Below are 17,340 nucleotides of genomic sequence, written 5' to 3' on the forward strand. Positions count from 1 at the left end.
GCAACATTACATTAGGACTAGATTGGATTTCCCACACACTCACATATTGATCCGCCATTTTGGCTACACATAAATTCAACAAGAAAAACGGCCTCTCATCATTACAAATGAGATTATTCAATATTTAGAAGACTCAGAAATGTATTTTGTGTTGACAAGTTGAAGAAGAGCCTTATTTGAATAACTGAATATGAACCCTTGTGAGTCTGAGGGACAATTGACATCTACTTTCTGTTTATCTTATCCTAAAAACGTCAGCATGCAATGCTAATTTCACTTATGGCGTTTTCCTTTATATCTTAACCTACAGCTAGCTACATGTTTCATAGCTTATTTTACTGATTCTTGCTTCAGTATATTGTGTATGTATGTCAGTATGCATCATTGTGAACAAGCCAATATTCTGTATTTCTGTTTTGTTGCCGTTTTACAAACATTCCCTCTGCCAGTAAAGACCACATTAACTCCTTGGATCTTTAATGGAGCTGTTGGCTATCTGTCAGGCTTTGCAAAGCCAGGGATGAGTATTAGTGGGCTTGCTGTGTTGCCAAATATGATAGAAATATGTTTGATTAAGCAGGGGTTATATGAGTGGACATGATATAGAATAGCCTACCATTGAAAGTAAGGGGAAGGTCAACAAGCTCTTGTCCCTCTTTATTAAGTAGCCTAGGCTGCTCTTGCCATTGTATTACATCCTGGTGTAGACTTAAATATGGAGGACTTCAGAGCGCAATACCGCAAATTACTATGAACACAAGTACGCACATGTAGCTCCACCCATTTCACATGTGTTGAGGTACGCACAAAGACAATGGAGAGCCCTTACCTTGACAGCTCTGGGATTGTCCTTGACTCTCTCACACTCTGCATGTTTCCCCCTCTGGTCCTCAGCCCTGGATCCTGAACAGCTCCACCCTGCCCCTGCTAACAGCATGCTCACAGCCTTAGCAGCTCACCATTCACCAGACACATACACTCTGTCACCATCACTCTGGGTGTCAGCTAATTTATGTATTTTGATTATCTCTGTTATTGTTGAGTCCCATGGTCCTCCTGTGCCCCACAGTCGGCTGTTTTAGAGGAAGTGAGTCAGGGAGGCTTTCATGTGCTGGAGATAAACAATGAGAGGATGACCCCTCGAACCTCTCTGACCTCTGACCCCTTCCCCAATGTAAAACAATAAATGTCCTCTTGAACAGCCCCACACATCAAGTCTGTTGTTCAGCCCTGCTCTTAAATCCCCTCACTAACAAAACAGACGCAATGCCCCAGTTAGAAATGTGTGGGGAAATATGTATTTATGTATTTTCAACATATTCAGTTTAGAGTTGTGTGTGTGCGTGTGTGCATTGTGTGTGTGTGTGTGCGCGCATATGTGTGTTTGTGTGTACGCATATGTGTGTTTGTGTTTGTGTGTATGTAAATGTGAGTATGTGTGCATGCATGTGTGGGGGTGTGTGAGAGAGAGAAAGATGGAATGAGAGTGAGATGGGATAGCTCTGCTTTCTCGTGTTGACAGTGTCTGTGGGACCTTTAACCCTTATCTGAATGCCCATCCATTAAGGCTGTTGTTGAGGAGATAACAGACTGAGCCAATCAGGTTGCAGCACTTAAGGGATTGTGTCAGTCCCCTTACATTCCTTTGCGCACTCAAGTGTGGAGCAAAGGGGGGCCTGGGGAGACAGAGCAGAAAGACAGGTGTGTGCAATAGAGAGAGAGAGAGAGAGAGAGAGTGTGTATTTAGTGGGGGTTGTTGAGAGATGTCTACTTTCTTACAATCACTGATATTTCAGTGAGACCCATGCTCTCTCTCTCTCTTTGGCAGGTGTTAGTAAAGATGAGAACCTCTTGGGAGTTGGGGACTAACGTTACAACATTTTGCTTATTTGTCCATTCAGTTATCCATGTGTCTATCCATCTCTCTGTCAACTCTGTTTTTTGTATGCAGAACTGCTCTGAACCAGCCTCTCAGTCTGTCTGTCTTTATTCTGTCAGTCCATCCGTCTGTCTGTCTGTCTGTCTGTCTTTACTCAAGCATAAATGTGTGTTTATGCAGTCATCACTCTTATGTCCCTGATTCTCCTTATCTGTAAATCTGTCTCAACTTCCTCTATCCATCTTTCCCCTGTCCACACAACCAAGCCATCCATCTTTCCTGCTGCTCTCCCCTGTAGTAGACCCCCTCTCTAATGAGGAAATTAAGTGGTGGAACCTTCCTTCAACTCATACCCTTCCCCTCCCTCCCTCTCCCCTGTGTGTTGAAACTCAAGCCCCAGGCTCTGCGGCCCCCCAGGGCTCTTCAGGGAAACTGGGAATTAGGACTGGGAGAGAACTATAGAAGTATTCCAAAAAGCCTCTAAGTGAGAAGGTTAGAGGATGGAGTTATATGTCTAACAGAGTGCCTATGGTGACCTCTCATAACTTTTGAGATCCTCTTTTTTTAAGGATTAGTTTTGCCGAAGCTCTGCTGCTAGTCTTATATTCCCCAACTGATCTAATTTAACACAGAGACAGATGCTGTTAGGATTCTGGACAGACCACACAGGCAACATGAACAGACTTCAGCAGAGAGCAGCAGAAAAGGCACAGAAAGACAGCACTATAGAAGCAGAGAAAAGGGGGATTGGCTACAGGGATTTACGCTTCTTGGGGTCAGAGGTGAGGAGGGGTTGGGTTAAGATGGGAGATTAAGCTGAGCCCTGTGTGAGAGGTTAAGTGTAACACTGACTGGGAAACTGCCCTGGGTGGAGCTGGGTTCCTAGGCATTCAAACATTATCTTTACATATTTTTTTTAAACTTGAAGTACATTTAACATGGATTAACACCATATCTCCCTACTGCAGAGTGTGCAATATCAGCATTTCAAATTCGCCTTTGTGACAAACATAATGGCACTTTTATTCCAAATACTGCCAAACTTTAGCATTAGTTGTGGAGATCTTTGGAGTTGTAGATAATGTTGTAGATAGATTATTATTTGGGCGGAGGTGAGATCTGTTTTAGAGGTGTGTGTGTAGGTGCAGAGCAGTGTAAAATTCTATCATGGGATCAGGCAATTCAACTAATAGTTGTATTAAAGTTATTTGTCAGGATATGGATATAATGGGTTGATTTAGTCCTTGTCCTACACTAGTTTGTATTTGTTATCTGTTCTATTGTGGTGTTTCTCTATTCACCTTCATCCATGGTCACATGGAATATTCACAGAATATTTAAATTCATTCAGGTTAGCCAAAAAATACTACCCCCCCCCCCCCCCACACACACACACACACACACACACAGCCTCTTTCAGTCTCTTCACCCCTCCTTCTCCCTTCAGGCCCATGTGGATGATTTACAGACCCTCATAATCGCTCATTAGACTGAAAACACATGCTCACTCACGCTCATTACTGACCTGTTCTACGAACCGCCAGCATGGTTTATGGGAACTCCCATCGTGACGGTCTGCAGGGCACTTGCACTAGTGTGTGTGTGTGTGTGTGTCTGTGTTTGTGCGTTTTCTTTGAATCCCCCTATCTTTGTTCACCATGCTCATACTTAAGGACTGAAATTTGAGGACTGAGCATATGGCTTTGATTTATCCGGCATCTGGTAGCAATATGCATGTTTTTAGAGACTGTGTGTGTGTGTGTGTGCATGTTGTTGTTTAAGGGAACCAGTGATTTCCTCCCAGAGATCACAGTACTCTGTATGAGAAGCATGTCTGAGGAGAGCTACTGGGGATGTTCATTCCTCATCTTATTCACTCTGTAATGAAACATAGCCAAAATATTCAATATTCATGATAGTGTGTCTTTTCAAACTACAATTTATAACTGTAATTGAACTCAAGTAGTCAAGTCAATACATCTCAGTAACTACAGGTGACAGTTCATAAGATTCATTGGTTATCATATTCTGAAAAGTAGATTTGTAATGTTTGGGTAATGTCAGAGGATAATGGTGGGTGTTCTTACACAAAATGGCTGCAGCAGTAAATCATCATGTGGATGCCTCTAAAATGGTGGGAGGGCAATTACCTCATCCACTCTGTGAAGTTTGGACTATGCATGGTGTCACTTAGTAGTGTATATGAGTGAACCTCTCAAGACCTGTGTGTGTGTGTGTGTGTTAGGGGGAGGGGGAGGGGGAGAGTGGGACTGAAGTAGAAATGTATGCTTAACAGAGAACAGAGTCTACCCTCTCCTTGAACCCTGGTACTTCTCTCTGCTCATAATGAAAGCCAGGTCTCTCTGTGCTCACCTCTGTAACTGCCACCAGCCCCTTACCCATGACCCCCTCCCCATCTACGAGTGGCAAACATTGAAAGGGTATATGAGGTGGGTGGTGGTATGTAGCAATGCAGCTGACTAATCTAAGCTGGTCACAGGCCTGTGAGGATGTGGAAGAGTGAACATTTATGATCAATTTTGTGGCGGGGTTGGGCTGATTTGGAGGCAGGCTTATCTATCCTTTTGTGAATATACTGATGAATAAGCCATGCTCACATTTTCTGTCTCATTCTCTTTCTCTCCACAATCCATAATGATTTCAATAGTGTAAGCTTGCAGTGTCCATATTGTTGTGAAGAAGAGTCATCATGGTTCTTTGGTCCTGGTTATTTGGGCACATGGACTGAAGCACAAACTCACAAAATCTCTCTCTCTCTCTCTCTCTTACACACACACACACACACACACACACACACACACACACACACACACACACACACACACCAAGAGAGAGAGAAAGGGAGAATTGTGGTTAGGAGTGTGGTTTTACACATTCCTCCATATTTTCCCTCAGAGGTCTCCTAGTAGCTGGGCATGCAAGTATTTTAGTTTGTCTGTCAATATCCCAAGGGTTCACGCTGGCATTCATTTCAGTTTTATGGGGTGACACTAACTCCCTACTCTGACTTAGGTACCTTCAGTGCTGTGGTCTGTTGAGTTTCACACTTTCTTTTACACTGATTTCCCTTGTGGTTTTGAAAATTAGAGACTCATCCATCAAACATGCTGTCACAATATTATTCTACCAATTATCCTTGGCTTTTTCCCTGCTTCATCCACATTCCCAGACACAGTCCAGCTTGACCACGGCCTTCTCCCAACATTACCCCTAAAGACCGTTTTAATGACTACCATAACTGACTGTAATAACTTTGTGTTCATTTATCTAATTGAGCCTCTTATTCCATTAAGAACCTTAATTCCCACAAGAATTCCCTGTGTGTGTGTGTGTGTGTGTGTGTGTGTGTGTGTGTGTGGCAGACTGACACAGAGGCTGTTCAACCCTAAACACTACCACCCAATGAATTTCCAACACGCACATCACATCACACCTCTGCACCTCCACTAATTTAGTCACAATTTACATATTTACAAGCCTTATTTTGTTGGCTGAAAATGGTTCTATTGAGGGCAAATACTCTTAAATTATGTGAAGCGTATTTATGTTTTGCTTCAAAAAATATTTTCCCTGTCATTCATCCTGACTGAAATACACATCAGAGCTAAAACCTCAAGCAATAAATTCTCGTCTTTGTGCCTTCCAGCTACCTGTTGCGGATGTAAGGATCGATTATAGACCCCCTGCCACTCACGCATACTCACACCTCCTCCCGCAGGGTGAATAACTGCTTCTTAATGACAGGAGAGGTCTCTGTATAATTCTACACAGGTGTTCACCTTTGTATGTGTGTGTGCATGCATTTATACCTAAAACCCTCAAAGAATCCTGTATAAATAACAGTTGTCTTTCAGCATGTGATGGATAGTACACACAAAATTGACAAAAAACAAAACACACTCTGAAACATGGAGTATCAAAAGAAGTCTTGTGGCTTTGCCAGTCTTTTTTTGCTTTGAGTTGTTGAGGATGTGAAATAGAGAACTTGTTATCGCCTTTCTGCCTGTAGATTCTCTGCTGGATTGAACCCAGTGAATGGAGAAGTGCTGTGGCATTTTCTCCAGTTCTTACTTAACAAACAAAGGTCACACAACTGGACACAGCATCTGCCCACAACTAAGAATAAGTCTATTTATGAACCTGGTCACTTAAAGATGACAGGGAAAATACAGGGAAGCGTTCTAAGTGGCTAAAGTGGTTTGAAACAACAAAGGTTCACAATGATACGTGGCCTTGCCGCTGAGCTTGACCATCTGAACCAGAAGAGTCATTCTCAGTTGATTAAAAGAAAAAGTTTCTGTCTTGAAACTATCTGGTATGGTAGGTGAGCTGCAAAAGCCAGGAAGTGTGACTGATCCTGGAATTATTAGATGGGGAGTAATACGAGGAGTAATTGCGTTTTGAATTGTGCAACCGTATTCTTTAACTGACAGAACATGAGAGTCCTCTCAACAGGGCTTGTCTTCTTAATTGGCCCTTGGGATCAAAGACACCCACTTACGAGAGAGTTGCTCATCTGCAGAGCTTTTTTAAGAGGGCTGAGGTGGAACAACAACAATTTTTTATTGTTCGTGTTCTACTCTGACTCACTGGACAGCTTTAACTGATGTAAGCAATGTGTAGGACCTGCCGTGTTATGTTTCAAGAGACAAGAGCAGGCATAAATTGTCCTGGATTATGTGACCTAACCCCTACTTTATATGGATTCTTTATACTGTAACCCCCCCAGCACAAACTCTGGTTACCTCCACATACAGTGCAGCCATCTGAACACTACAGTCTACTCAAACGCTCTCCTTTGAACATTAACATTACATGAAATGTTTCAATGTGTTTCCTGCTTTCTAAGTTTTGATACTGCTAAAGCCTGGTTGGAAAATATTCCTGTGTAAATTGTGTCAATCACACTTTCCAGACCCATTACCCATGACTGGTTTTGGCACAGATGTCTGCAAAATACTAATGCTAATGTGTTTTAAACATGAAGAAACCAATTGTTTGGATCACAGTACAAAGAAATTGCCTCATGTATAAGCAGCAAACACATGCAAACAATAATGTGTGCATGTGTGAGTCTGTATGTACTGCATGTTTATTTGTATTACTACTTTGCTCCATCATTAGATTAATCAAGTCATGTCTAGGTTTAGATTTTGGTCCCATTTAAAATGTAGTCTCAGGCAATTGCTGACTTGCTAATTTGCATGTATAATTAGCATCCTCTCAACAAAGGACCCGCTCCCTAATTAGCGTTGATCAATTATGAATGAAGTCTCCATCACAACCAATCCCCCACTGGCTATCTGTGTCCAGTGTTTCTCTCTCAGGATGTGATGTGAATCTTTATTGGGGATCTTACCAGCCTGCATGAGTCCATTTTATAGGAATAAAGACTCTGATGCTTCCTGTTAAAATCAGTTTCTGCAGATTGAAGCAGTAACTAAACTCAGAGATATTGTGATGTAGGGAGAAAGCTATGTGAGTACAGTACAGGGGGATAATGTATATGTATAATGTATATTGTGGTACAGTATAGTCCTTGATGAAAACACAGATAGATAACGAAGAAAACATCAGATTAAATAGCATCCAGTACTTATGGAGGGTGAAATCGAGATCTCACCTCTAGGGAGGTAGACTGAGTGATAGATAGACTCAAATTCAGTTTGACTGGAAATCAGGATTGTGGTCTGTGGTCGGAGAATGAGTTTGTGTTCCTCTCTGTCAACCACATCCTAAGGAGAGAATGAGAGGGACAAACAACACAACTACCGCTGTGGTTAGAGTGATAAATCATCCAATCTGTCGTGACCATAACATCTCCTCCATTATCAAAGCAGGAATCCTCTCTCTCTCTCTCTCTCTCTCTCACTCCTCTTCTATTCCCTTCTCTTTTCACCTCTTGTTGGAATTGATGTAAAAAGCTGTCCACTCACTTGAGTACATGTAGATAATTAGAAACCTAAATGCCTGTGAAGGAGACAGAAACCTCTGGTCTGAGGTATGAGTCGGATTTCATTGTACAGCTTGTCTGTTCTCTCAGGATTACTGTCTTCCTGCATTCTCCCCTCAAGCAACAAAAAGCCAAAGGCAGCATGGAGCCTTATAATCCGCTCAATAAGAAACCAGGCAGAACAGGAGGATGAGAGGATTATGGATCTTCACTGAGTGTTAATATTAGTCTGGCAGTAGTTTTGTGTTACTTTGTCAGAAGTACAGTACAGTAGCTGGTCATGAGCTGTGTGTGTGTGTGTGTGTGTGTGTGTGTGTGTGTGTGTGTGTGTGTGTGTGTGTGTGTGTGTGTGTGTGTGTGTGTGTGTGTGTGTGTGTGTGTGTGTGTGTGTGTGTGTGTGTGTGTGTGGTGACCCTTCACCCTGTTCCATTGTGTCAATTTTTGCTGTGTTGCAGTGTATAAATAATACCTGTGTAAACCTGGCACTGTAAATGGTGAGAAAGGAGCAGGGCCAGAGGGAGCTATCTGCACATCTCTGCCTTTGAACACTATCTAGGTCAGAGTGATCACTCTGTCTTGAAACCATGGAAATACAAGTACAATGCATTTTTGTCAGTATGACCATCTCTTTATTTAGTGCTCACCTTCCGCCTCTGTATCTCTGTCTCCTCTGCTCCTACCTCTTTCCTTCCCATCAAGCTACTTACCCTGTACTTGTTTCTCTTGTTAATCCTTTAGTTTGTCATGGATGTAAGTTAGATCAATCAGAGAACACATGAACATTGCCTTAAGCACCAGCCTGGTCAGGTCTGTTTATGGAAACTTGGAGCGAGGGCGGTCCTGTTTCCCCCTCCACCCGTGAAGCTGATTGTTATGAAGTGTCCAAGTGCAAAGCTGACCCGACCACACAATAAAGGTTACACTGCTCTGCTATGACCAAAGGAGAGGAAGAGAAGACTTTCCATTTTCCCACACACTTCCTCACCTAGGTTACATAAAGTGAATGAACAGTGTATTAGTCAGACACAAACAGTATCCTACTGTAAATAAAAACAGTATTAAAATAAATGATGAATAATTAATACCATCAATGCATTATGCTAGGTCTGGTCTAAAAATATACAGATTATTCTGAATCTACATTTGCTGCCAAATGGCTGAATTGTGCCAGAATTGTACCAGTGCCATTGTAATGGATATATGGGCAAGGTTCCAATGCTTCTGTAACCTTTCCTGGAATTAACTTTTTTTGCTTTAATTGCTTAATAATAAATAATGATGATGATAATACATTTATATTGTACAATACTGTATATTGTACAAAAATGTACAGAAAGGTCAATATATGCATTCTAAGGAGGATGTCGGTAATATTATATTGAAACTACTGAATTTTAAATTTAAATAGTTTCTAAACTTTTTATTGTATTGAAACTTGATTGGGTCTTCACGGTTTCCCTGTTTTCCAATGACAAATTAGTTTTAATAAATGAACACAGATGTTTTGACAAACAGACATCGTGACGTCAAGCGATGCCCCTATGACGTATGACTCTGGAGCCTTTATAAAGCCGCAGCGCCACCTGCAGGGCATTATCTCATTAATTATCAACATGCCCAGACGACGCAGACGCACTTCCCGCCCCGTCCGCAGAAGGCGCAGGGCGAGGACCAGTGTGCGTCGTAGGAGAGTGGGCAGAAGGAGACGCTAGTCGGCTCTGGACTACCTCCCTTTAAAATATGACTGAGTAAACTGTTGGGCTGTGAAGTTCGACAGTGATCTTATGTCTCAATAAATTGGCCTACTGGGTTTTGATTGGGAGAATACTGTTGTGTGTTTCTTTACAATTTATTTACCTCTTGCTAGATAAATTCAGGCGTCTACATTATAATGTCTTTTCACAGAAAGCAACAGGAAACATTTGAGTTTACTAATTTCCATCTTTTTATATAAGTGTTTTTATTGTAGACGATTCATATTACAACGTAGTAGCAACTGAGACAGTGTACAAAATAGAAATAGAAAAAAGAAAGAAAGACAGTGCTATAGCCAATACATTTGAGTTTTTCTTTTAGGTAGACTTAACCCTTAACATTGCCTTAAACCTTTTTTCCCCACTTTTTACTGTCTTATTATTATTCATTTACTTTTTTATTCTTTACTCTTTTAATCTTCTGCTATTGTTATTATTTTTCTTCCTATTTTATTTTTACTTATAATTTCCATCTTAAAACATAAACTAAAAAGTCTAAAAAACATGTTGTCCCCGACGAATGATCTAGTGCACCTCCTTGTGTGAACTGCTTGTTCGAAGCTTGAAATTTCAGTTACTATAGTATCCCCTTGGGCCAATCAGTGTCATTTTGTAAATGCGTAATCTCCACAGCAAGACGCATCATTCAACCAAATTTGGTCAACATTGTCCCAGTCGTGTCTGAGATATCGCGCGTGACATACGAACGGACATATCGACAGTCCCCTCCGATTTCATCGTGAATATGGATAAACAATGAACATGGATAAAATGGCGTTATTGAATACATATGCAGTCAATTTCACGGCATAACGATTGACATCTAAAAGACAAATACATTGTAAGCATACTAAAAGGTGGGCATTGAGTTTCATAACACAAAGAAAGGCTTTCTCTCACTCCATCGCGTCTCTCCGTCTCTGTCTCTCTCCCATTTACATTTACATTTATGGCATTAAGCAGACGCCTTTATCCAAAGCGACTTACAATAATACATTTGTTATGTAAATTGTAAATGAATCATCTATCCAACAGTCATCATAAGACAAAGTTGTTGTTTTTAAATATATTTTATTAGCAGGAGAGAACTTGAACAGGGGGGTAGAGGTCTCGGGGTTAGGGTTAGTATGGGGGGGGGGGTGGTGAAGGGGTCTTTAGGAGTCTCTGTCGATCTCTCCATCTCTGCACACCAGATCCACTGCTCTAGATCACATTTTCACAGTGAGAATGATTCTCTGCTTTATTCAATAAATCTTTTTTTTTATATATATTTTAGGGCATTTCTGCTTTATTGGGATAGAGACAGCAGAGGTTGACAGGAAGGATGGGTGAGAGAGAGGAGGGATGACATGCAAGATATGTCGAGGGTCGGAATCGAACCAGGAACCTTGCGATTATGTGGTATGCGCATTAGTGTGGTACGCCACCAAGCGCCCTTATTCAATGAATCTTAACAGAATATACCCTTTTGTTCTTTTACTTAAACCATTCTTGTCCTTTTATAGATCTCTGGAGCATTACTGGATGGCACGATTCATTCAGGTAGAAGTTCAGATCCTTAGCACTATATCATCATCAGTAAGATGTAATTTACACTTTTCCACTTGTCACCTTTGACACCGGTGCTTGGCCCAAAGCCTCAGACTTTTGTATTTCCATCTCTGAAAACCGCCCCAAAAAGCCCAGGGCTATAGCCCTAATGCCCTACTCTGACCTGGGACCTTGTTTACAATTCAAAAAATGTATTTGAGAACGTATTAGTTTTTTTCGTTTAAGATTTGTATTCTTTTGAGGTCAATCATTGTGCCGTGAAATTGACTCCATAACAAGACGGTCGTTGTTCAAGCCTTTCAAAAAAACATCTATGAATAAAAGGAAAGGCCGTACATACATTGAATATATTCCTACGCATATCCCTATCTGATAACCACACCTCTGCTCCCTATCATGCATCAACCACAAGAGGTCGCTGTCTTATCATAAATACATTTGTCTACAATAGGCAAGAATGACAAACAGTAGAGTAGAAAATCTATATTAATATGCTGTATTTCTTCGACAGCAAGCAGTCAATCCAAAGAAGTACACGCCACATTTAAACACAACATTCGTGTAAAAACAATAAAAAGATGACCTTTACAATGATGCTGTACAGTAGGAAAAGATGACCTTTACAATGATGCTGTACAGTACACTCAACAATATACACTCACCGAACACGTTATTAGGAACACTATACTAATACTGGGTAGGGCCTCCCTTAGCTCTTAAAATAGACTACATTTTTAATGGCATTGATTCCACAAGATGTTGGAAACATTCATTTGAGATTCTGGTCCATGATGACATGATTGCATCACGCAATTCCTGCAGATTTTTCAGGTGCACTTTCAAGCTGTGAATCTCCCGTTCTACCACATCTCAAAGGTGTTCTATTGGATTCAGATCCAGTGACTGGGAAGGCCACTGAAGAACACTGAACTCATTGTCATGTTCATGAAACCAGTTTGAGACGACTTTTGCTTTGTGACATGGTGCATTATCATGCTGGAAGTAGTCATTAGAAGATGGGTAAATTGCGGCCATGAAGGGATGCACATGGTCAGCAACAATACTCAAATAGGCTGTGGCATTCAAGCTATGATTGATTGGTATTAACGGGCCCAAAGTGTGCCAAGAAAACATTCCCCACACCATTACACAACCTCCACCATGAGAAGGTGTACAGGTGTTCCTCATAAAGTGTTGTTATGCACTTTGAGATTATTCTTGTATAATGAAAAGTGCTTTATGAATGTAATACATTATTATTATTATTATTATTATTATTATTATTATTATTATTATTATTATCATCAGCAGTGTAGCACTAATTATCATTTGATTCTTGAATGTTTGTGTACGGCATTTGCAAACATACAACATTACATCAGATATACTTCCCTTAACCCTGTGATACTGTAATACTGTTGCCCTGGTAAACTTGTGATGTTTGACTGTAGCCTAGTATTTCGCATGAATGGTGAAAGTAAACTCTTGCTAAATAGCTAAATGTTAGATTATTGATGAGAGTGTTTATAAAGGTAAAATTTTAAGTCAAAGATTTCTATAAATACAGTGCTAAGTGAATGTTCCGTGGTGTAGTTGATCCAACACACAGACATCTATCTAAAAAGTAATGCTTGGAATGATCAATACAGTTATTGAAGTGCAGTTGAAGTGTTTTTCTGTCTGAGAACGGTATAATAGGTCTAGTGGGTCATAAGGCTTGTAGTGCTAAGGGATTAGTAGATTTCTAGAGGCAGCAGGTTTTGTGTTTGTTCAACACTCAGTGTCAGATCCTGAACATGCCAAGAAAGGTGGCGTGGGCTTTGAGGACGAGACCAGCAGCTTTGCGGGGGATGGAGAGTTCCAGAGTGGTACCTGGCTCCAGGTAATGAACGCCTGAGGGAGGAACAATAGCTCTCTTAACCCCAGGCTAAAATAGACTTGCACAGTCTTCACACTTGCACAATCTTAAGTGGGCTAGCACCGACTTTAGCCCAGGGCTAGCTGAGCCAGACATTTTAGCCCCAGAAACACAGTGCCAAAATAGGCATATCTGAATTGAGAGTAAGTTAACCCTGGACAAGCGATAGCCCTAGGATAAGAAACTGCAGTGTGAAAAACTTCAGAACTTATCAATAAGCATCACAATAGCGTCACACACAGCCTATTATAACATTGTTATTGATAACCACCTATTGTTATGGTTTATGTTAAACAAACATGATCAGTAGCCTGATTGCTGTGAATTTTGGTTGAAACAAAGTCACACTGGCCTGGGCTGAGTAGACTTACCAGCTGTGTAGCAAGTGTTTTGGGCCACAGTAATGTTGTTGGGCATGCTCTGTATACACTTCATCAAGCTGGTCTCAGTTCCATGTAGACGCTTTTTGATCACGTGACCCATGGTCCATGTTGTATCTTTATACAGCACCTGGTCACAAGTACAACCATGTTATAGTGGACGGAGACTATATTGCAGTCGGGCTGACTCCAAAACCACATGATATAGCAATCAGATGCTCTGTGCAGCATGACTACAAAAAAAGACAGCCACCAAGACAATATTCATGATACTTTGCTGATGCTTTAATGTACCTGACTGTAGATGAAGTAAGTCCCTTCGTTTACTATGGTGACCGTTTCCCCAGATACCTGCAGTCCATCCCCTAGACTCTTTCCAAGAGCCCATTTAACCAATGTGTAATCATCTTCATCTAAGAGAAAATAGTGGATACAAACCTACTTGTTAGAGAAAGAGAGATTGAGAATGTACAGAAATGTGATGAAGAGCAGTTTATCAGTGCTTTCGACTCACCATATGAGTGGGACGAGAGAGGATGGAGGTGAAGAAAGGCACTCCTCCCTGCTGAATGACAGGGGAATGATAAGCAAGTTTAGTGTGTGTGTGTGTGTGTGTGTGTGTGTGTGTGTGTGTGTGTGTGTGTGTGTGTGTGTGTGTGGGTGGGTGGGTGGGGGGGACAAGAGACTGACCAGTGCACCGAGACTGACCAGTGCATCGCTGCCTCCGTTTCCCACGTCTTGAAACCTCTCTCTTTCCCCTGGCATTGTCAATTCCTTCCCATGGGGTGCGTCTGTGAGAGTCAGACATCTGTATCAAATGCCAGAGGTGACATTAGCATTAATTATTATTATTATTATTATTATTATTATTATTATTATTAGTAGTAGTAGTAGTAGTAGTAGTAGTAGTAGTAGTAGTAGTAGTAATAATAATAATAATGCATTTGTTTTGTACAGCGCTTTTCTCAGTACTCAGACACTACATTCATTTTATCATACATTTACGATGCAAGGAATCAGATCAAGAAAACTTCTGTCATCCTGGGATCAACTACCTCTAAAACTGTAGCTTAATATTGTAACACAAGCCATATGCTTCAGCGGCAGAAATAGAAGGCCAAAGATAGTCCCAGCAAACACAGTACATAACGACAACCTTGAAGTTAGGCTGTGGTGAGGTTGTGGCAAAGTTGGTGCCAACTTAACCTAATGACTACTCTGTTAACGTAGCGTTGTGGTGGCATAAAGGTTGGTGTCATCCTGGTGTCAACACAACTGCAAAACAACTTGCAATTCCAAATCACACACCTAAATCAAGCTGAATACTAATTGGGCTCACTGATAGTTCACAGCTGAATTCTAAAACTGGTCACATCCAAGCGGGCAACCACCTGCCCCCTCGATCCTTTCCCCTCCCCCTTTCTCCAATCCATCTCCAAAGACCTCCTTCCGGTCCTTACCACCATAATCAATTCCTCTCTATCCACACTATCTACTCTATCTACTTTAAGACAGCCAGAGTCAAGCCTCTTCTCAAGAAACCAACTGTTGAGCCGCCTGCTGTCCATAACTACAGACCAGTATCCCTTCTCTCCTTCTTATCTAAAACCCTTGAACGTGCTGTCTCTAACCAACTACCTCACCATCTCCCCTCCTTGACCCTCACCAATCCGGCTTTAAGGCTGGGCACTCTACTGAGACTGCTCTCCTTACTGTCACAGAGGCCTCCACTCTGCTCAAGCTTCATCCCTCTCCTCTTTTCTCATTCTTCTGGACCTGTCAGCTGCATTCGACACAGTAAACCACCCGATCCTTCTCTCCACCCTCTCAGAACTGGGCATTTCTGGCTCTACACTCTCCTGGTTTGCATCCTACCTGGCTGATCGCTCTTACCAGGTGATGTGGAGAGGATCACTGTCCTCTCCACGAGCCCTCACCACTGGGGTCCCCCAGGGCTCTGTCCTAGGGCCCTTACTGTTCTCCCTCTATACCAACTCTCTTGGCTCAGTAATTTCCTCACATGGTTTCTCTGACCACTGCTACGCAGATGACATTCAATTTTTCTCTCTTTCCCCCCATCTGACTCACAGGTTACAGACATCTGACTCACATCTGACTCACAGTTACAGACATTTCCACTTGGATGTCAGCCCACCACCTCAAGCTCAACCTTAACAAGATTGAAAGCCTGCCCTCTCCAAGACTTCTCCATCCTCCCAGACAGCCAAAAACCTTGGGGTGATCCTTGACAACCACTTATCCTGTGCAGCGAACATCACAGCAACAGCACGCTCCTGTAGATTCTTCCTCTATAACATCAGAAGGATACGTCCATTCCTCACCAGAGAAGCAGCACAACTCTTGGTCCAGACACTTGTGATCTCTCGCCTTGACTACTGCAATGCACTCTTGGCCGGGCTCCCCGGCTCCGCCATCAGACCTCTGCAGCTCATCCAGAATGCTGCCACCCGTCTGGTGTTCAATCTCTCCAAGTTCTCCCATGTCACCCCCCTCCTTCGCACCCTTCACTGGCTCCCGGTAGCAGGTCGCATCAGATTCAAGACCCTGGTGCTCAACTACTGGGCGGCAAAGGGAACAGCCCCTCCCTACTTGCAATGGTCAGCCCCGAAACCCCTGCCCGATCACTCCGCTCTTCCACCTCGGCTGGCCACCTGGCACCGCCGCCTCTACATGGAGGCAGCAGTCGCGTTACTCGGTCACGGCTTTTCACTGTCCTGGCTGTTGGAATGAGCTTTCCACTGCTGTCAGGACTGCAGAGTCACTACCTATCTTCCGCTGTAGATTGAAGACCCATCTCTTCAGGCTACATCTTAACTGTCCCTCCTAAAGACCTCTTCATCCCCACTACCCCCCTGTACAGTTTCTCTACTGTAAATAGAGAAACTGTACAGGGGGGTAGTAATTCTTCCTTCTTCTAGCATTGTGACTGCCAATAGCATAGATTACTTTTTCTTATAATAAATGGTGATGATGATTCACTTACTTACACAAATGTATTTGTTGTAAGTCGCTTTGGATAAAGGCGTCTGCTAAATGGCATAAATATAAATGTAATGTAATGTCTGGTGGGGTCAGTGGGTCGCAGACTTCAGCAGTTATTGCGTGCAAAGAATTGTTGACCAAATACTAAACATGAGTACGTTATTTGGACATTATATGATTTTTCCAATATTTTTGGAGCCCTGAAATAGGAGGAGTATGTTTAAAAAATGCAGTGATGAAAAATGTATTTCTCCCACTGAGCTGTATTTCCAACTTCAGACTTGTCTTGATAGCGCCTATACTTTCTGACAAGGTTGACACTACGTTGCAACAACGTGGCTGTGTTTGCTTGGGGTTTACCTTGACGACTTCCCAATTAAGCACATACAGTTTACATAATGAATCAGGTAACCTTTTCACGCGTGTTTATTTTCTTTTCGTGTCTGCATTATGCGATGAACTCACCTACCCCGCTGTTCGAGATAGCATCTCCTGTCTCTCCACACACAAGACTGGTCCACTGTCGCAGCTCTCGCAATTCATTCTGCATCTGTCGGACCTGATTTGACTGTATACCCATCAGGCTAAGGCATGTGCAGGCCAAACCCAGAGACACGACGTACAGGAGATATGAACCATGAAAATGGACTGTATACGTGTTTTCCATTATCTTACAGTCAATCGCAAAGTTGTTTGCGAGCAAGTTGTTTGCGGGCAATGCCCTTCCCATAGACGTGTGAAGCCGTAATGATTCATGTGATTGTTTACTTTCACTTTTTAAATGTCATCGTGAGAGGGTGCGGGGGTGGGGATGGAATTTTCTTGTCTTGTCATCGAGTCATCCGGTCCCACATTACACAATAACGGAAGAAGGAGCTCAG

At 42.2% G+C, this 17,340-nt stretch overlaps 1 protein-coding gene across 4 annotated transcripts; it reads right to left on the reverse strand.

The window, feature by feature from the left end:
- Positions 1-10,658: 10,658 nt before the first annotated feature.
- tnfsf13 (TNF superfamily member 13) lies at positions 10,659-17,138 on the reverse strand. 4 transcript variants are annotated; one of them, XM_083696488.1, is made up of 6 exons: positions 16,929-17,138; positions 14,165-14,264; positions 13,971-14,021; positions 13,751-13,869; positions 13,448-13,586; positions 10,659-13,051 (listed from the first exon to the last, which is right to left on the reverse strand). In XM_083696488.1, exons 1-6 carry the CDS (start codon positions 17,124-17,126, stop codon positions 12,942-12,944), a joined length of 717 nt encoding a protein of 238 aa, XP_083552614.1. In that variant the 5' UTR covers positions 17,127-17,138; the 3' UTR covers positions 10,659-12,941. The 4 variants fall into 4 exon arrangements, with proteins under 4 accessions (XP_083552614.1, XP_083552613.1, XP_083552612.1 ...); XM_083696487.1 differs by having other exon boundaries at positions 13,971-14,018; positions 14,147-14,264; XM_083696486.1 differs by having other exon boundaries at positions 14,147-14,264.
- Positions 17,139-17,340: the final 202 nt, after the last annotated feature.

This window comes from Argentina silus (genome assembly GCF_951799395.1).
Source record: "Argentina silus genome assembly, chromosome: 2".
Lineage (NCBI taxonomy): Eukaryota > Metazoa > Chordata > Actinopteri > Argentiniformes > Argentinidae > Argentina > Argentina silus.